At 35.9% G+C, this 21,556-nt stretch overlaps 1 protein-coding gene across 2 annotated transcripts in view; it reads left to right on the top strand.

Annotated features, from left to right (window-relative positions):
- Positions 1-21,556, top strand: part of LOC126921154 (neural-cadherin-like) — a 103,211-nt gene that overhangs the window by 66,630 nt on the left and 15,025 nt on the right. For both annotated transcript variants that reach the window (XM_050732425.1, XM_050732424.1), the window contains exons 2-4: positions 17,889-18,032; positions 19,436-19,551; positions 20,893-21,057. In XM_050732425.1, the coding sequence (XP_050588382.1) occupies positions 19,498-19,551; positions 20,893-21,057 (219 nt within the window). In that variant the 5' untranslated portion in view covers positions 17,889-18,032; positions 19,436-19,497. The remainder of the gene's footprint in view (positions 1-17,888; positions 18,033-19,435; positions 19,552-20,892; positions 21,058-21,556) is intronic.

Below are 21,556 nucleotides of genomic sequence, written 5' to 3'. Positions count from 1 at the left end.
ACCGGAGTAAACAAGTTTCTTCCTTTCTTCTCAACTTAATTCGCAAAAACAGAGACAGGTACCATTCCTTCGGCAATCGAATGGTTGGATAAAAATGTGCCTGGAGGAGGTCATCGATATATGTGTTTGATAGACAAACGAGAGGCTTAAACATAGGTCTTACCACTAAGCAGTTAACGACACCGAGAAAGTCCCTCTCCGAGTCAATTTTTCTTCTCTCTTTCGTTCCCCTTTCCTTCCTTCCTTTTCACTCCATTTCTTTCATATCTCTGCCCACCTTCTACTCGCTCATCTCTTCTCTTTTGCTCTCTTATCTCCAACTTTTCTATTTCCAGCTCTTCATCGTCCTTTCCCATTTTTATCCCTTCCACAGTCACATTTTTCTCTCTGTTCACGAATATTCCGGAGAAACGCGATCCATCGGTGTAATTCCAACGAAGTTGAGAAAAGCTGCGAGGTCAGTGCAGTGGTCATAAATCTCGTTGGTCGACTCCTTTCGCGACGTGCTATGAGGATCGTTTAAAATTCCAGATTGCTGCTGTTAAAAAGTTTGCTCGTAAGGCGGTGTCGGTAACCAGCGTCAATTCCTCTCATTCCTTTATCCCCCATCCTAGATTCAAGTTCGCTGGAGAACCGCACCCGTGGCTTTACGACAGCGCGCCGTTGACACTTTTACAGTGTCCTAATTCATTGGATCAATGCCCCGGTAATTAGGCTCCATTATGCGGCAAGATGAGTCGTCAAGTTTGTAGTTGAACTTCGGCCCCGTTCTCCGCCACGAAAGAGTCGAACAGCCGCGGAAAACGAAGTTGCGGGGCGGAGACCGAGCTTCGAACTTGCGAAAGTGGATCCCGAAGGAGATTGATGGCACACGCCCGGCAAATTCAACGGCGAACCCTCGACGGATCGTCGACGATCTTTGTCGTGCGATTCCCGAGCTGAATAAATAATCGTCTCGTGAACGAGAGGGCTGTGGCCGCAATTCACCGGGTTACCAGCTGCGTTTAATCAACCCGACTTTTTCTTCCTACTTTTCGTCCGATATCTGTTATTCATGACGTGTCCTCCAAGTTGACTGGTATTACGGGAATATGATTTTAAACAGGCAGCTTCTTTTTGTCGTACGTTACGTGACACGTAATAACGATCGTGAATACCCTTTTTGCTACTTTATCTAAAAGTGTTGGCGCTAGTTAACGTTTATATTTATACATAATAATTCGTTCTGTATCTGCAGTATAACGCTTTACGTAAGTAATAGTATAGTAATAGATAAATAAATGTATTATTATTCAAATTGAAAAATAGTTTCGAATTTTTTATTATTTAGAATAAAATATCTACGAGCGCATAATGTTACGTTAAGCGTTGCACTCGAGATACAAAACAAATTATTCTACATACGAACGAAGATAAATCATTACTCCGACAGGAGCTTTAAACACGTTGCAGGTAACGAATTAGTGTGAGCTTTAGCTTTCCTTGGAAGTGTCGTTCATAAATTGTGCTGTTACTGTTCTCAACACCTTAATTACGACACTAAGCTTGAAATTGTGTCTCTTAGTAGCGTTCCTCTATGTTACATCCGTTTCCATTAAATCGTAATTGTCATCAAATTTATCCGCTTCCTATCAGTGTCTCTAACGTTTGCCTTGGAATTTTCTAAAATATAGATCTAGATAACTAAACTGCAGTTATATTTATCTTTCTATTCGTTAAAACGAAAATACAATAATTTTAAAGGATTACGACATTAAATTCGTCGAAGAAATACACACGTATATAGACGTTAAGTATCACTTGAAATTATGCCATTAATGCAAATACTATTTCGAACGTCGATGAACAAGTCACACCAGTTTTTGAAACTTTTCATATGTCCAATTTCAGACACTTTTCACGAATGTATTAAGAAATAATACAACTCAGAGTGGCAAAAGTTGTTTCACAGTTAAGCCATCCTTTTCATAATCGTTCATTTTTGGATTCTTCGATCTACCACAATGAGAAATTACTGACCTCTCCTATTTGAAGATCAAATACCAATGGTTATATTAACTTTCTAACAATCTGCAACATTTATCGAGGAAACAACATCGAGCAAATTATCCTAAAGCGATATTGTTTCAGAGTAAAATCAAACCTTTTCTAATCATTCACTTTTGAACCTTGCAATTTATTCCAAAGCCAAGTTACTTTTCCAATCTCATAAATTAGATTACAAAGCAGAACCTCGTTTTTACAACACAATTTTTCGCCTCCGCTTACACCGTTCCACCAGGAAAGCAAAACGAAGCCAATCTTCACGTATATTCTGCGATGTAACTGTACCTTTGAGGCGAAAAATTCCACGAGAAATATCAGAATTTTGCGGAGCACGATGGACGAAATTTTGCGGATTCCAGAATTTGCCGATAATTCTTCCTATAAAATGTTACCTCGCGATAGGCTGCTGCTACTGCAGGGGAGCCACATTGTGTGTCAAAATGGTTGGAGGGTTCGAATTTCGTGTTCTCGACACTCGAATCATAGCAGCTTCGCCCGATGCCACGGATTCCGAGCAAATTCCTGACATACAGGGATGTGTTGCGAATTCTAGATATCACTTTGATTCCGCGATGCCTCTGATTCAGTCTCGGCTAATTTCGTGTCAGTACGATGATTCACGAGAGAAACGCTGATAAGTATGAAGCAAAGCGTACATTCTTTCAGAGAACTTCGTTAAGGTTGTTGGAACAAATTTTTCTGTGATTTGAATTTCAAAAGATGTAACGCAAGAGGAAAAAGGGTGGTTAAGCAATGGGATGCAAAATCCTTTATGCAACTTTATTAGCTCTGTGCGAATACTTTATGATATTACTATAGGAGATGAGTTGCTGGATAACGATGAAATAAAAATTCTTCTATGAATATTAAATAAGTTTTACAATTTTTTAAAACGCCAACTATTATATAATATTTATGTATAAAATATACATACATAGGTACCCTTGATCAATCGACGATACAATCTAAACATGAAATGAATCTATCAACTGAAATTACATAATGACGTCCACGTATATTAACGTACGAAACTTGTAAGTAACTGATGAAATATGAAAATGTAACATGCGTTATGACGTTTCCCATTCTGACATTCATAACATCCTATCTCTTTTATTTAACGTTTTCTCTTGCGCGTGTTATTTCAATTATAATATAGAATAAAATATTTGCGTTAGCAAAGTAACTGCACAAACCTTTAAGGTAGCCAAATATTTTTTCCTTTTTTATGTATGAATAAAGTTTCAACGAAATTGAAACGTTACAGTTGCTACGGTCTTCTGAATGATTAGAATACACGAGTTTGAACGTAATAAATCAAGCAAAGAGTATTGAGCGAGCGGACAAAGGACAGAAGCGAATACAGCGGGAATGACCATTTCGTAAAAACGTGAAATAAAGGAAAAGGAACGGTCAACAAGGTCTTGATTGAAGTTTCCAACAGAACAAAAGAATCTTTATTACGAGGTCCATTTTATTTCTGCATATTTTCTTGTAAATACGCAGGATAGAAGTAACAATATGCTACGAACTAACGATCTAGGACACGCGTATTTGATATGAAAAGTTTTGTACCAAATGTACAGATCGCCATAGAATATTTTCAGTAAAAGATTCAATACTTTTATCTTTGATCAAACACGATAAAAACTATTAATAGGTATTCTCTTGAAAGAAAGCGAGATATTTTTCTAGGATCATCGTAATTTCTGAAAAGCAGATACTTGCGATAAGACACGTTCTGCTGTAGTTCGAAAGTTTTATCTAATTTACTAGAATACTTTATCGAAGTTCCACATGCTGGTGGACTTTATTATAGAAATAGAACGAGAATTTTGATGTTAGTAAGATCGAAGTGGTTCGATAAGACGCACTAACCACAAAGTCGAAGGAAAGTTCTTACACAAAGATGTGGGTCGAACAAGTTTCTTCTGTATTTAATTTTTTTCTGTAAATTCCCTAAGGTTCTAACATTATTCCGGAAAATAATCGCTGTATCGCCAATATTTCGTAAGATAAAGTTGATCATAACATCGAGGAATTTAAACAATTTGAAATGATGTATAAATTATTTTGAAAAAATTACAGAAAAAGTATATGACTTGAAATTTTTTATTTTTTTCCATTAATAACGTTTTTAATATCAAATATAATAGGAGAATTATTAATTTGGAAAATACAATTTTAAAAACACTGTATAGTAATAGTATGGCATATTGTGTTAACATATAGAACATTTCCTTGCCGTATCTCGTAATAGAGAACGGTATCTTTAATCTTAAATATAGCCTCTTTTATCTTACGGTATTAGCCAATTCTATTCTGTTTCAAATCTTCGATATCACGTACAAAAGCTAAATCCAACAGGAAATAATCGTTTTTCAAATCACATTGAAACTATCTTGTATTCCGTTGTTTCCTTACACATGGTAGTTCAATTAATCCACAGGCGAATAGTAATGGTATCTAAATGAAGCTAACAATGTTCAAATAGCAATGAACTCTAATATTATATCTATCAAAATATTTCATATTAATAGATGCCCTTAATTTTTATCTTTCTCATTTGGGTATTTAGAATCGCATAAACGTCTCGAGTCTTGAATTAATAACGACTATTGTTTAAACTAACATTATTGGCAGCTGGGATAAGATATCCCTTTCCTTCGTACGCTTTTTATTCTATGTACGATTCTAAGAATTAAATCGAATCTCTAAATTCCACAAATTGTCACAAACCCTGACACCGCCGAAAACTACCAAGCAAAAACTTGCCACTGTCGACTACAATACCACGACAAACCATGATTAAACTACAATTCGCAAAACGATTCGTCTGCAACAATCCTCCTTCTACGAAAAAAGAAACAGGATGAAACACGGCGCGCAGTAATAACTTCACCGAGAACCCGCCTCGTTGCAGAAACAAGATCCGGTCGCGACGAGATTTTACGCAGAGACAGCACACACCGGTCCAGCTAGATTTTATCTGAAAACAGTTTTACCCATGCAAATGGCAAGGCGATCGAATCGACCGGTCACAGGTACACCCTATATATACGTGGCATGTATGAACACAGGTGCACGGCTCGTAAGCGAGGACGTGATATACTTGGCTCGGACGGCACGTGACACTATTTTTCCCGCGCAATTTATTACCACGGATTTATCACCGGAGATTTATTTCTACGGAAAACAGGAAGGAAATTAAGTCAGGAACCCCGTTTTCTTCTCGTTGGCTAAACTTTATGTACTCCTTTTTTTCTTTCTCTTTGCCCGCGGTTTCATCTTCGCGCGGTGGATCGCGGGGTACCGCGTGTCCCGACACACGTGCTCCAGGGTTCATAGTTGAACAAACGGTCTTACAGAGGCTATAAATCTTTCGTTACGCTCGTCTTATCTGCAGGATTCGTCTCCTTGCCACGTTGCACTGATTTACGACCGAGGATTAATATGTTACCAGAGGCCGCTTCAAGTGGTTAGCGTATCTAATTGTATTTTTTACGCCACTTGAGGGATTTAGGTCACGAATTTGAGGAATGATACTTTTGCAAAAGGGATTTTCGTGAGAGATGCCCGGGTCGTGCTTTATACCTTGTACGATCGAATGGCTTTGGTATTCAACCGACGATAAAGGTGAATATTATTTCAAAGATTACCGTCCTAACGATGAGAAGAATGTGAACAAAGTAAAATTTCTGTAAATTTATACGTAATAGTACATTTTGCTAAATAATACAATAATATAATAATTGTAGTAATTGAACGTTTACACTAATGGATATTATAAATTAGTAATACATCAGTAATATTAATGATAGTGCCATTAGGCACAAATTCTATTATCGTAATTGATTTATGAAAGATATCGTTAAATTGCAAACCATTATGACGTATGAATAATTACTGTACGGTCGTAGTAATAGAAAATATAGATAATTAATGTTCCTAGTACAAATATAACTAAACTTTGAACTCGTTAGCCGTAGAAATAAATTAAACGTTATGAGAAGTTATTTGAAATTATAATTGAACAAATAATTGAAATATATTAAACAAGTGATTGCTAACGTATTGTATGTTAAATATATAACATAGTAATTACGTTTTTACTATTTTTCATAAATTTCCAAACATCCGTTAAGTACATAGTTATTGGTATAAAAGCTTATACGTATCTCTTGCATCAAGCTTAAAGGAAAATATAACGAATGTGAATTTTCTGAGAAGCAGACTGAAGGACACAATCAACCTACATTTCTTCTTGATTCGTGTGAAAGGAAATGGTCGTTAAATACGTATCACTTCAAATGAACTTTAAAGCAATGTGGACCAGCTCTTAGAAACTGAAACCGTGCGATTAAAAAGTCAAAACTCTTCCGTGAAAATGTGGATAAATTGAGTTATATACCTTAGGTAGTTCTTTACGTTAGAATATTTTCAATGTTAACGATAGATGCCTCGCGGATTTATAAATCGAAATTTTAAATAACCGTAGACGGCTACAAGATGTTAGAACGTGGGAAAGTTTTTTTCTTGTTATTATGTACAGGGTGGGGCGGAAATCGTTGAAATCGACAACCGGCCAGGGGGTGATTCTACGTGAAGAAGTGAGAAAAAGGTTTGGTACAGCGCTCCTTCATTTCGTTTTCGAGAAAATCAATTTTGAAGATTTGACGAGTATACTTTAACTTGGTTAATTTTAGACTGAACAAAAGTATCAAACCTTCTCCTATAATCTTCATATAGAATCTTTTAATCGTCTTTTAATCGCTCGAACAAGTTAGGCGAAAGATTGTAAAAAATCGCGTAGATTCGTTCATCATCAAATTATCGCAGTTAACTTAATACAATATCGGTTCTGCTGGATCATCGTGCATCCACTTTTACGCTTTGAACATCCCATTTTTTTTATCTCTATTTCCGAGTACGGACGAATGGGAAACGTGAAAATGATTTCCCGGTCGGTGAAACGCGAGAAACTTCACGGGCAATCGCGTCGTCCGGAGCGACGCTAACAAGACAAGCGAAAAAAATTCGTTCGCACCTCGTCCAACTTCTCTGCTCTTCCTTTCGTTGCAAGCAATCTCCGCGCGATTGGATACTCGATTACATCATTGTTGCAAACAATTCCAATTAAGCGAAAAGCGCGGCAATCAGGTTTCGAGTTCGTTCTTTTCAGAAGTGTGTCGCGAGAGGTGGCGAGGCGGGAAAGGAAAGAGTAGGAAAGTCAAGAGGGAGGGGAAAAAAGAAAGATCGATGGGATCCATTAGTCTTCATTCAACCCTGGCCCTTCTCGTGTCGATCGAAAGTTCACCTAAATTCTAAGCCGTGCCTTAAATTTTCAATCTCGAATTTACAACTCGGATGCACGCACGTACGATTTAACACGCCTGCTTCCCCGTTATACGATTTACATTCAACATGCGATTCAACGGCCAAGATTTTCTCCTAATGTTGGAAACGATCGTAGAGACACAGAAGAGCCTGAACACGTCTTTCGGAACATGTATAGAATTTACGTGGAAGATCCAAGATTTGTGTTTTCGAGTTCCAGATATTTATTCCGCGTTCTTAACGATATACAATTACTTTTTTTTTTTTTTTTGTTTGTACTTATACTTTTATATCGTATATGTGCTGTTTATTTGCAATTATATTTTTTAAATTAATCCTGTTCGTATGTGCTACAAGGTATAGAACTTGCACGAAGTTTTAAAAAATGGTATCAGAAAACTTTTAACAATTTTAGTGTCTTGTATCCGGAAGAAAATAACAATAAGTTTCTAATTTATGAAAACATTCGAAATCTCGCACTTTATACTTAATGTTTAATGTAGATCCGTACGTTCTTCCCCTTTACTCGTTTCTAAAATACATTACATGGGAAGCCTAATATCTCCAGTTATATCATACAATATCAAAGGTAGTCCAATGAATATCGTCGGTATTATTAGACTACAAACGTTCATAGCTGGTCTAGTGGTATGTGACTAAAATTAGCCTGAACCTAGGCCACCCTAATCATTTACATTAATCGTTTCCTTGGCCATGATCCAACCTCGGTTCCGTGCAAATTGTTTCTAAGCGATTGCTCAGTGCTCACCCTTTGTGTAAGCGTGCTCCGTCACCGTTCTTTATTTCCTCGACGCACACATTTCCCTCGACCTCGTATTGAATGAACGATGGCGGGAGCGAGTGGAAGCAACAGAAATCAAGTATTTTCGAAAGCAATCGAGTGATCCGAGGGAGGGCGCGGTTAAGGATAAGCTTCTCCGGACCGTTGGAGCTTGGAAAGTGGTCGGAAAGGGGTTAGAAGGCGAGTGGGATTGGGGGCTTTATCGATTTCTTACACCGTAGCCCAGTAACGCGTTTTGTACGTCCACAGCGTGGCGTCATTGGGTGTAGCTATTGCTGGTCACGCTACAGAGAAAACAACCCCCGACCATCCTGTGCAACTCCTCGATCTATCGGCCGATAACCGATGGCCTCTCGAACTCGTTAAACTTTTGTTCTGTCGTTCCTCCGTGAATTTAATGGGCGACACGAGACGAGGCAGCGCGTTTCCACGATTTAAGTCCACCGATAAATTTGTAAACTCGCGCCATGCCAAGACGACATCCAGCTTTATTGCCATCGGCCGCGACGAGCAGCTTCGATGCTTTTATGTATGAGAGACCATTAACGTCGATGGAACTTAAAGAGAGAGAGAGAGAGAGCAAGAGAGAGAAAGGTAGAAAAAAAAATAGAGAAAATTGATTCTATTGTAAATCGTGGAATTTTTGTTTCATTGAATTGAATGGAAGTGAAATCATAGCCATGAAATTTAATTTGATCAGTCGATCGTTATCGATATTGAAATTTTATTTTTGCCCGTATTTGGGCATTTTTTTTTTTTTTTTTTATTTTTTGTTGTATTCCTAGCAATTGATAGGCTTCGTGTACATGTTTTTATATCATTTCGTCATAGCGTTGCCGTAGCATGGTAATTCTTGTAATTGTTTGAATAGTAATTTTTTAAAAGAATCACTGTTGGAAACAAAATCATAGTCATTAGTTTGACTGATCAATTATTCGATCAATAATAAAATTTGTACTTTTACACATACTCTGATAGCTTTATAATTAAAAATAAATAAATTGTATTATGACATGTTATAAAGCGAACTGATATTACGAATATAGTAAATTATTTTAAAATCTTGAAATTCAATTATTACGTGATTAAAATTAAAAGAATTGAGCTAAATTTAAATTGATTAAAAATATACATAAGAGCATCCACTTGCAATATATTTGAAAATGCTCGCTTCATGTTTCGATGGAAGATGGAAAATCTCATTTTCTCGATTCTCTAATGTCCATCAAAATTGTGGAGCAGCTGTGAAATCATAGAAAAAGAATTAATTACACGAGAAATCCGATAGCTCGCAAACGGGAAAACATTTTTACAAAATTATTCGTAGAGAAACAAGAGAGCTAAATCGAGTGAGCTACGAACGTATACATTAGATGATTCCTGTGCTTTACAGCGCGCTTCGATTTCAATTTTCACATCGGCCCCGATTTCGAAGATGTTTACAACGTCGTAACTTCCTTTCGGGAATCAATATCGCAACGATAATAGCGTACGATTGCAAATTCCAATCTTCTCCGTGGAATAACAGTGACTCTGGGTTTAGCGTGGAATTTGCAAATGGGCGCCAACGGAAATCAAGCTTCGTCGAAGCGTTTATCGCGCGGAGACATTTGAATAACCCATTATGATTTATGCGGAAAACTTTCCAAAAAGTGGCACGATCCCCGTGGCACGACCACGCAGCTGACTTTCCACGGAAATGGTGAACGAGAAAAACGGGAAATCGTCGTCCCTCGAGGCTTCGCGCAGTTCTGTTAGTTTCTAATCAAGTTTCATTTCATGAAAACAGAATGTATTTAAATGTCACTCTCGATATCCGGTCGGATCGAAGATTAAAGGCAAAGTTGCTTCTGGCTCTGGGTAGTTTAAACTCCAGAGTCCAGTTAACGATACTTGTAGAAGATTTTACGCAGCTCGGTCGAACTATAGCTGCAATTGCTTTAAATTTTCTGTCGTTTAAACTGTATACCGACATATTGCACCACCTCGCACGTTTCTCAAGCAGCAAAATTTTAATATTAAACGTCAAACGTGTAAAAATGCACGTCGGATCGTTTGGAATTTTTCGATTATCTGGAAATTTCTAACAATTAGCGAGCTTTCTGAAGACTATGGAAAATAAAAATTTATCGTGACTCATAAAAAAGCAAAGCTTTTTAACGATCATGATAATTATCAATTCGAACGTACTTCATATTAAATAACCGTAAGTAAAATTTTTCATACAATTCACTCGATTCATCATTTTGCTTTATGGAACTCTTTTTCCAAAAAATTCCACAATTGTTTATTCGAATCGTTAAGGTGGAAAGATTTTCTGGTAATTCAGTAAATTATGACTGCACGTGTTGTAATAAAGTTCAGTTTGTTATTAGAGAAGCGACTAAATATCGTAACGAAGAGCCCGTAAATTCTATAGAGGGATATGTCGTTGTCTCACAGGAATAGTAATAGTTAACGATCGCATTTGTTAAATCCAGGATCGCTCAGTTTACAGATCACTGACGAGTGATTGCAACCACATTCGAATGCCGATGAGGTACAGCGTTGCAAAACAAGAGCGTTCGATCGAAGAGTAATGACAAATTTAAACCGTTTGTACACGAAGTACATGTCAGGCACCTGTTTCACGATATTAAGAAACTAGTAATATCTCGTGTCGTTGATATGTTTTACTTCAAATATTTCTTTTAAATAAGACAATAGCTCTTTTATTAAGATTAATTTTCTTATTTTAAGAAGCCTCTTACCTTAAAATTCTTCTTTCCTTATTAGTTTGCTAATAAGTGCAAAGAGGAAAATATTTGTTCGTTGAAAGTCTGAGATAAACTTTTTCATTCATTAATAGGATAAAGCTTTATGACTACGTAATTTCATTTTTTATCTTTTTCGTCTAAAAGAGTAAGCTGAAAGTTTAAAAAGTAAAATAACCAACTAAAGCATGTTCGCGATATTTACTGAACAAATAGTAAAGATGAATCCGCGGTTTCGTATAGTGTTTATCTTAAAATTCATGCTAGCATAGTCAGCAGAGCATGAAACAAGAGAAAAATTTCACAAAAGCCACAGTTTCATATTTTTTTTATCACAAAGAATTTGAATTTGAATCAACCTTTTCAAACCCGATATGTAATCAATCGCTTGTAGAGTGCAAATAAAGAAATTTCGAAACAATTCCGACCAATATTACACATCAACAATTCGATAATGAAACGAATAATACAAAATATATTATTTCATCCAAATTAAAAAAAATAAATAAATTTGAAATAAATCAAGTACTGCTTTTCTCGATACTTTCAAATATATAAAACAAATTAATCGATATTGAATCGATAATTTACCAGTTTTTTAGTGAAGTGACTGATAAAATGATAACGCACATAAAATGCTAAAGATTATTCTAACGAAAAGATATGACTCATACGTATGCCTATTGGCAGGAATCGATCATGTTGTCAGAACTAAAAAATATTCTACACATAAATTATTTGTTAAATAAATGCAATAAAAGCTATACACATATCTTGCATATGGTTTTCTTTGCCATTCTATCTAGATCTATTACGTTTCTTATTTCAATTTACTAAAATTTACATCGCTAAACGATGACTTTTAGGAAGCTTGTTTATTACCTGACATCCGATATAAAGAATACTATATTTGATTTTAAGAAATTTGATTAGATGCATAGAAGAGATATAGAATATTATTTGAAAATCACTAAACAACGAATAATATGATATAAATATTGAAATAGCACATGATTGAAATCGTGCTGTGTAAAACTTGCGATATTTATACATACATATACTCCTTTTCGATGAAATTTTAACAAAGAAATTGAGAACATCGGATAATTAAGCGAGGATTTATTGTCCTTGTTAACATTTCGCGAATCAGTCATTTTAAATCGCAAATAAATTTCACGAGAGCTTGTACGTCTATCCAAACACTCACTGCCGCGGATAGATAGTCACGTAGCACGTTGGCCATTTAGTTATCCACCGTATGGATTGCCGTACCGTTAAAAGTTAACGCGTTCCCCGCCAACGTCTGTCCCTCGTAAATTTTAAATTGCACGCGCCGTGCGAGAGGCGAATTTATTTTACCGCTGCATCCGGCATATTTACTGCGAATCACAATTCACGATCAGAAGAGTCGCGATTCCATCAGCCCTTTCTGTTGAATTGTTTGGGTCATTAAGCTCTTTTGACTTTTAATTATTAGATGCTCCAACGAAATTGTTATCTGTCGATGTTACTATCGATCGTTACTATATGCAGCGAATTGAAACGGCACGAGAAATCGCTGTTTCAAATTTTATTTACGCAAAGATAGGTCTCGCTGATTTTTATAAATTTACTTAAATACATATATGTCATGCTGATTATCAAAACCTACTGTAAAGAACAATTTAAAGGATCACGAATCGATAGAAGAACTACTAAATTATCTACGATGTTCTAAATGTATCGACATAGATATATTTTTGTAACAGTACTCGAATATGTCTGAAGAATTGGAAATCACGAAATTTTTGTAGAAGATTTTATAATGATTAATACAAAGCGCGTACGTAGAGTTTCGCAATAAATCTACCGTGAAAGTTATTTATTAATATTTAGTACAAGGATCTGCAGTGGACATATTGAAAATATCATGAAGCTTTAGTGACACATATACGAAAAATTCGGTCATAAATTTTTCTATGAAATATTGGAAGAATGAAATATTTTAGAAAATCGATGCTTTTATGAAATACAAGAAAAATGGGACATCTCTCCAAAAATGTTTTTATGAAATTTTGATTATAAAATACTAAGATTAACACGAAGTTTTAGCTTGTTGCGTTATTTTTCTTCCTTATTGCATAGATCATAATAATACAAATTACGATAATTTAGTACTATGTAAAATATCTACAAAAGTTTAAAAATAGTTACTGTATTATTTGGCTGAACGCATAAAACAAATATCAGCAATGCTGCAACAACATAAATTTTAATACATCCGTTTTAATATTATATCACTTGTGTAACAGATTCGAGAAATGTAGTTGCTATACCCATTTGATTTATAATTACTAAACGCCTAGATACACACATAAGTATTACTTATTACCATGGTTCCGTGGTATTCCTATAGATATAGTAATCTATACATAGACCACCGTGCACTGGTTTAATATTGTTTGTGGCTAATGTTGGATATATGAGGTATCTGGTCATTACGCTCTTTTGATGTTTAATTACTAGATACCTAGGTAAATGTTACTTATTACCATACTTGTTAGGTAAATTATAATAATCTGGCTTGCCACACGGCGCAGCGGTGCTTTAATATCCTTTGGAAGATAGTAAATGCATTTCATAAATTCGTAAACGATTTTCCTCTCGTATTTATATCGTTAATATAAATATAAAATTGCCTCGCAATTATATTTGCTTGGCGATAACTTGAAACAAAAAATGTATTTCTACTATTAATACTTGATAAAACTTTTCTATTTAGACATATTCGGAAAGAATTTTTTAATTCATTGGATATGTATCTATAAATTATTCTAATAAATAATCTTTAAAATACGTTTAAGACAAAGTTTTAGAAAAGAAATTAGTTTACAGCGTGAAAGTTACTTTTCCTCGTTCGCAATTCGATCTCAGGTTATCTCATTTCCTAGAATAGTACATACACTTTTTACTCCACGTCATTAAACAGATCGCGCAGTGCAACTAAAGCGGAATGTACCGATGTACTACAGTAAACTCTAATTGTACGTTTAACACTAAACCAACTGTGATACTGTTTCCTGAAGTAACGTAGAAAATAAAACGAAAAAGATGGCACCTCTAATTAAATATTGGCCGTATGAAAATTGAAATAAATTTTGACAGCAATCATTTATCTACTCACCTTCGCGCCATTGCTACAATATTGACATTTAATCTTCGTTTTATAAAAGTACTTTTATTTTTACATCACTATCGCACTTTATTTCGATGTTTGCGCTCTAACTAAAAAATAAACCAACACTATAAAAAGAAACAGCGTGAGAAAAGAAGAGCGAAGCTGTTTCCAATAATGTAATATCCGTTTACAAGTCTGCCTTTGCACATTGGCATAATTCTACAACCAATTCGACCACATTTTGAAACTACATTTTCATGAACATACGAGCACATCGATCAACAATCGCTATCTTCCTCTCGCATGAAATACTCGGTCGAATTCGACCGAGAAATCCGGATATTGCAGGCGTACCCGCATCCGTCTCCTCTTTTTTCACCACCCTCTCGATGCTCCTCTACCATCCCATCGCCTCTGGTTAGCAATAAATCGTGGAAAGCCGCGCATTAAGAATTACGGTCGAGCGAAAGTGGGTCACGAATCAATCGAGAGAAGAAAACCGTCGAATTGTTACGGCCGAGTCGGGGTGGTTTTACCCTGCTGGAAAGAGTAATCGCTGCGGAAGGGCCTCGCAGCATAATTAATTCCTCAGCCTTCCTTCAGTGCCTGTTCTTCATTCTGTGTAAACGTTATACCGTGTACCTCAATTTTTTCATCGCTGCACGACGGAAATTAATTCGATGAAACGACAACAAAGATGAAAGGCTATGAATAATATCAAAAAATCGGTGAGAGCACGAAGAATTGGGAACGTGTTTGACAATGTTCCTCTCGTCTTTTTAATGTTATTACTGCCTATCGATGGAAATGGATTTTATATTGCCTTTTCTTTTCTTTTTTTTTTCTAATTCTGATGTAACGATGCTTTTTGAGAGATTGCGTTTGTTTTTGTGAAACACAGATAAAAGGACAAGGGTGGATTACATTTGATGAACGATGCTTCATTTCGCTTTCTTTTTATTTCGCCCCGAGTGTAATTATATCTTCATTTCGTATTTCTGTTATTAAGTTTCTCTAACTATAATCATCTACACGATATTCGTGTATACATTACGAATCGATAAGATTAAAATTAATACCTTGTTAATATAATTTAATAAAACTCAAGTATCGTTACTGTACAAAACTAGCGTCCAAACTATGTACAGGTGCTAGTGTACATAAATAGAGTAATTTCGTAAAATAAGTCGCGCTTCCATCTTCTTAACAAGAAAGTAATAAAGTATTTTTAATTCGATCGTCGCAACCAATTCGTTTATGAGACTTCCTTTACGAAGTTCCAAAGCCAACATACCAATCACAAACTTCTGTCCCATCCTCCGCATGCTCGCGCGATATCACAAATTCCACGAACGAAGAATCGCGCGAATCTTCATCGCAACAAAGACATCGTTTTCTCAAAGAGATTCCAATCCTTATCAGCCTGGTTTCCGCAAAAGGCGACTCTTCTTGTTGCACTGTCCTATCCATCCAATGCCATCTAATCGGCTGTGAAAATCTTCAAAAAACGATATCGGTTCGCGCGAAATTCACTCAGTTGAGGCGAATAGTTTTTCCAGCGGGATTAATTGCAGATGGAATTTAGGATTTCCAGTCACGAATGACAGGAAGACAGAAGCACGATTTCGGTATGGTGTGGCGCGCTAATTGACTTAATCAGACGGGTATTTGTCGGGGAAAGAGAATCGAGGGAAGTTAAACTCTCAAAGATAGGCGGAGGCAAATTGCCTGGAGCGATGCTGCATCCAGGGCGTTCAGCAAATTGACGCGAGAATTCATCTTAATAATCCGCCTATTAGTGGCGCGCAGATATGAGATATGTATTTCGGATACATCGTTTCGCCGATGGCAGCCAGTTACACCCTGAATTCTAGCTCGGTGAAAATCAACGCTGGAATACGCTCGAATTTGTTTCGTTCTCGAGTAACGGTGATTCTGTCGATGTACTGTTAATCATGAAAATTAAACTTCTGCGACGATCCTTTTCGTAAAACGTGCCATATTTTTTTTTCAAACTGTTGTGAGAACGTTGTTTCCCACGATGCATTAGGTGGCTGTATTTAGAAAAGTCTGCGAATGGCTGCAGCAGTTAATTTGTACAATTTGTACGGGCAGCAAGGAATTTTAACGAGCGTGTTTGGAGCTGTTAATGATGTCTGTTGAGAAAAGTTTGAATTTCTATACAATAACGATACGATGACAATACAGCAATTTAATACGAAAACGTTCTTTTCTTAACGTCATTAATTTACTGCAACTTTTTATACACCTAATTATATTATGAACTAAAAATTTAAGTATAAAATCGAGTAATAATTAACGAAACAAAGTTACCATTTAATAGCATTTAATCGGAGATTTTCCTCTTTTACCTTAATTTTAGAGAGGTTAGTAAAATGAATAAAAAAAAAAAAAAAAGAAAAAATCAGCTTCACTGATCATATTCTGCGATTTCGTGATAAATCAGTACCCGTCGCTGCTTTCGTAATGAACTTCTGTCTTCGTTTAACTATTTTATCGTGAAGATCGATACCTGGTTTCTCAAATCTCCTATCCGCAACGGAAGCTAATAAATTACCGAACATGAATTTTCCATTAAATTATCTGCATAAATTAACCGTGAAATATCAAGCTCTGGGAACAAGTCGAGAACGCCACGCAATCTTGTTCGAATGAAAATCGACAAGTAGGAAATTTCAGTCTGATGTATGCGTTTCGTTGACCTACTATCTGCGCTAAACGTTACACAGATGAATTACTTGTTCCGTGAAATTGAATTTTGGAATTAGTAACAAATCCAAAACGCGTGTGATTTTCGAGCAATTTACCGATCATTTAGCAAAATCGATTAATATTATTTTTTAACATTAGCGTGACAAGATGTTTTTTTCGTTCTTGATAGTAGATATATAATTTTTACATTTCTATTTGCTTAAAAATATAAAAGATTGTAGAAATCGTAACTATTATAAAAGCAACAACGATCGTACAACTTGAAACACACTTCAAAATTACTCTATAACCCGGAAACGTATTCCTCGTGCAATATAATATTAAAATATTTACGTGAAACGAAGAGAATGAACGAAATGAAATGAGAAAAATTAAGCATTAGGCGTAGAAATGAATTTTTTTTCGATTTTTGCGTAAAATGAAAGTTTGATTGTTGGAAAGAACTCATCTGTACACCTAATATACGTAAATGTCATCCGAGAGGGAGAAAAAGTACATGTATGCTTGCGTGAATGTATGCAAATCTGGGACGTAAAACGTGAAACTGTAGAAATACGTGACATATTTTCTTAATTAAAAAAAAAATTAACGACGTAAAATCTCTTAAGAAAAATAGTAGACCACTATCCTTATTACTTATAACGCAAACATTAAAAACGGTATAAAAATGGAGAACTCCTGAGGCAAAGAGCACCACGAATATGCACGCAATATACATGGAAATTACTTGCGAATTTTCAAAGTAGATGTCATGTTATTCTACGTATGTATACGCGATTTTATCCAGCGAACAAAATAAACTTTCCACTCGATGCACAGGCTGTTCGCTAGTTTTTTATCGGCAAGTATATATAAGCCTTCGTAAATGATATGACGAGTCTTAGGAAAATCTGGATGGAAACGAATTTGCATCTTGAAGAGACATATCATAAGGAAATACGAGAACAGCCTTTTGAATCTTTCAGAGGGATTACTTTGCAACCCATATTCACTGACTTTCATATCGTAGCGAGAATGGAACGAAATCTAAACGTGTCTTCCTGCCTTTTGTCTGTTTCAGTGACGAAATTCATTCGTATTGGAATAGCTGACAAGAACGACAATCCGCCTTACTTCGACAAAGGCCTCTACGAGGCTGAAGTAGACGAAAATGAGGATATACAACACACAGTTCTCACTGTCACCGCCAAAGATCACGACGAGTGTAAGTGAACATATATGCAAATACGCGATCATTTTTCACTTTGATGAGCTTTCTGAAACTCGTAGCTCGTAAAAAGAAACGGATGCTGAGGCGTGTAATCGTTTCGTCTGAACGCTAGGTATCAGGAATAAAGGTTTTTAAGAAGGGAAAGTAATTGAGATGTTTGCCATGTCAATATTTAATTAGTTAATTATTTGTGCCGCTGGTTTTATAAGTTTTCGAAAGTTTTTGAAGGGAAGATTGTTTTTATGGTAAAAGAGGTAGAATGGAAAAATATTCTGGAAAGTTTTCTTTACTTTTCCAGTGACAAAACAACGCTGTTGTACCGTAGTAAAGATAAATACTGCTGTATGAAAACAGCTACAGTTTGTTTTCTTTCTATTTCTCCATGAAAAAATATTATAAAGCAACGATATTGTAAATTGCAAATTGATACTTCGCATATGAAAGTAAGATGCGATTCTGTATATTAAAATAATAACGTTTCGTACATAGAATAAGAAGTTTTCATAAAATTATAATCCGTAAACGTTCCAATTTGTATAAAAATATCCATGTCATGGTAATCAACTCAACATATATTAAACTACGTATCTAGTATCATATTTTTTTAATAAATGGAAATGTCGTCGTCTGCCAAACAATTAGAAAAATTATTTTCGCCTATCGAAGGTATCAGCTCTGACGGAGTACTGATGAAGTTCGCGTCGTATGTCTTCCCTTTATTCCTGATAATGATCTTATACTTTGTCTCGAAGTTCTGTATCCTTAACCTGGCTAACAAGTTTCGCTAAAATCCATCTGCCTCTTCGCGACTCGGATCCAAAGGCGCATAAACTGCTTACAAAACTTTAAATACCAGATGGTTGAAGCAAAGTCACGAAACATATTTATTCGATAGACCTCAATTAAGAACTTAGACGTATGGATGTATTACCTTCTAATAGAACCTGTTTAAGGATACAGTCTTCTTTTCTTTTTTTTTTTTTTTCCCGTAAATGAGAAAGGATGTCAGAGGGAAACTGACGTTGCCGCTGCTTATGATCGAATACGGTCCCTGGGGAAATTTTCCCAGTGAAAATTTAAAGAATGACCATTTTAATAAATCTTACTGTTAGAATCGTAAGTTCGTTGTAAGACAAATGAAATATTTTATTTCGTAGTTATACTAAATTGTTTGATGATAGAATTATTATGATGATAGAAATATTCTTTCTTGTGTCTCTGGCGATAAACTCGTTGTTCGTTCAGCGAGTCGATAAGCAGAAGAATTTAAGACGTTTCCCTCTGGCGTACACCGATCGTTTAGTAAACGACACACGGACGACAGAACGGCAGGTAACGGAGTCATCGCAATCTCCTAAGGAATTTCATCTGACAGGATCTTTCTCTGCATTTTACAGCCTCGCGTATTCGATATGAGATTACGAGCGGTAACATAGGCGGTGCATTCGCCGTGAAGAATATGACTGGCGCCATTTACGTCGCAGGTGCATTAGATTACGAAACGAGGAAAAGGGTTAGTGCATCATGGTATCACGAACGAAAAGGAAAGACACTGACAGCGGTGGAGAAAAATACAGAAGAATAGAACAAGGAAGTAACAAAAACATAGGGAAATAGATAAAACAGAGAGAAAGAGGAGCGAGAAAGCCTTCGATACGTCCCTGTTTAATCCTTTTAACCGCGTCCCAGGCATCGCGTTTTATTACTCGCGGTCCAATAAAAACCGTGAAATAGTGCGAAAACTTGCGCGGTTATTGCACGTTTCCTATCCGCTCATTTGTCATTGCTTTAATAAGTCTTCGGTTTCATGTGCTGCGACGTATCGTAGCTATGGCATTATCGTAAATTTTGTTGAGAAATCAGATCACTCTGCGCTTCGTTTTAATCAAATTCCCATACCCTGGCGCGGGTCACGTTGTCAAAACATTCGCTTCGTTTTGGACGGTTCTTTATGAATTCCCAACTTTTCACATTCGACTTTTATCGTTTTCGTTTCTCCTCTAATTTTCTTCCTTCCATTGCTTTTAATCAAGTCAATCGGTTGTACGAATTATTAGGAATACAGAGGAATAAGAAATTACACGAGATCGCACGTTATTCGATAGTTTCGAAATATTTTTAATAATTTTATCGCTATTCTGTTCTTTGTCGTACGTATTATTTTGTAAAATGAATTCGTTTTATTAACCAAGGTACACGATGTTCACGTTCTATCTAATATTTTATATTAAATATATAGGTATATTTTATATTCTTAATATTCAATTTCACGTCGAATTTATGTTAGAAAATTAGAAAAGGGAATGGTCTCTCGCGAGGATTAAAGCACCAATTTACTTGATTAATCTTTTACTTTTTGCCTTGTTTCATTAAAGCGTAAGGTTGTTCAACTTCGTTCGTCCATTCTACGTATTGCTGCAAAAAACACTTTCATGCTTTAAAAACGGTTTCATCAGTCCACTGTTTTTATAACTTCCATTAAAAAAAAAAGTAATCTCGTTTTTATGAACTTTTTTTTGGTCCATTAAATAGACAGCAGCGCTCGATCTTTATAAACTTTTTTATCAGAACTTCCTGTACCAAGCTTCTCGCGTGCCGCTAGTCTCCGATCTGTAAATTGTAACCAAGAGATAAGTTTCGCTGTCAAACATATGTTTCATCGAATTCATCCGAAATTTTATCGACAATTTATTTCCTTCGTTGTTTCTACAATAAACCGCTTATTTTTTTACGATCCGTAAATTGTTGCTCGAAAGTTCCATTTCCATTATTCCAAGAAAGAGACCGCTGTCGGTGCAGTAACTCGGGTCAGCTGCAAACGCTGTTATCCACTTGTTCTGCTTTAATCTTACAGTACGAGCTTCGTCTGACCGCGTCTGATAACTTGAAAGAAAATTACACGACGGTCGTGATACACGTGAAGGATGTAAACGATAATCCGCCTGTCTTCGAGCGCCCGACTTACAAAACGCAGATCACAGAGGAAGATGACAGGACTTTGCCTAAACGCGTCCTCGGGGTAATTATTCCATCCATTCTAAAATTGCTGCATAATTTACCAAGCGATTCGTACTTACTTTGTAGTTGAATCTTATACTTTGAGAGTTGGAGAACTGACATAAGTGATAAACGTTACAACGAATTCTTTGATATTCGTTATTGAATAAATGGTTATTTTCGAAAATGGCCAACGTAATTAAATTGTCTAGCTAGTCGATAAATCCTTCTCTTTTTCAGCTGCGTATATTTCAATTACCTTTACGTATAGTTCGGTCGAACGTGATCGTCTTAAATCAGGTAAAGAAATAGAATAATAGTAAGAGAATGATCTTATTCTGGAAAATTGCTAGCTGAAAAATTGTTAGCTGGAAAATTGATGGGATTGATTCGTTAAATCGTTGGACATGAATTCGATTCTTATTTTATCCAATTACGACTAGGCTATCGTTATGTCTTCCCTGTATATCCTTTACCACGAACTTCTGGATAAAGGAAAATTATAGTATTTGGACACCAGA

This window comes from Bombus affinis, chromosome 10 (genome assembly GCF_024516045.1).
Source record: "Bombus affinis isolate iyBomAffi1 chromosome 10, iyBomAffi1.2, whole genome shotgun sequence".
NCBI lineage: Eukaryota > Metazoa > Arthropoda > Insecta > Hymenoptera > Apidae > Bombus > Bombus affinis.
Note: the sequence above shows the minus strand (reverse complement) of the source record. Positions and strands in the feature narration are given on the sequence as shown.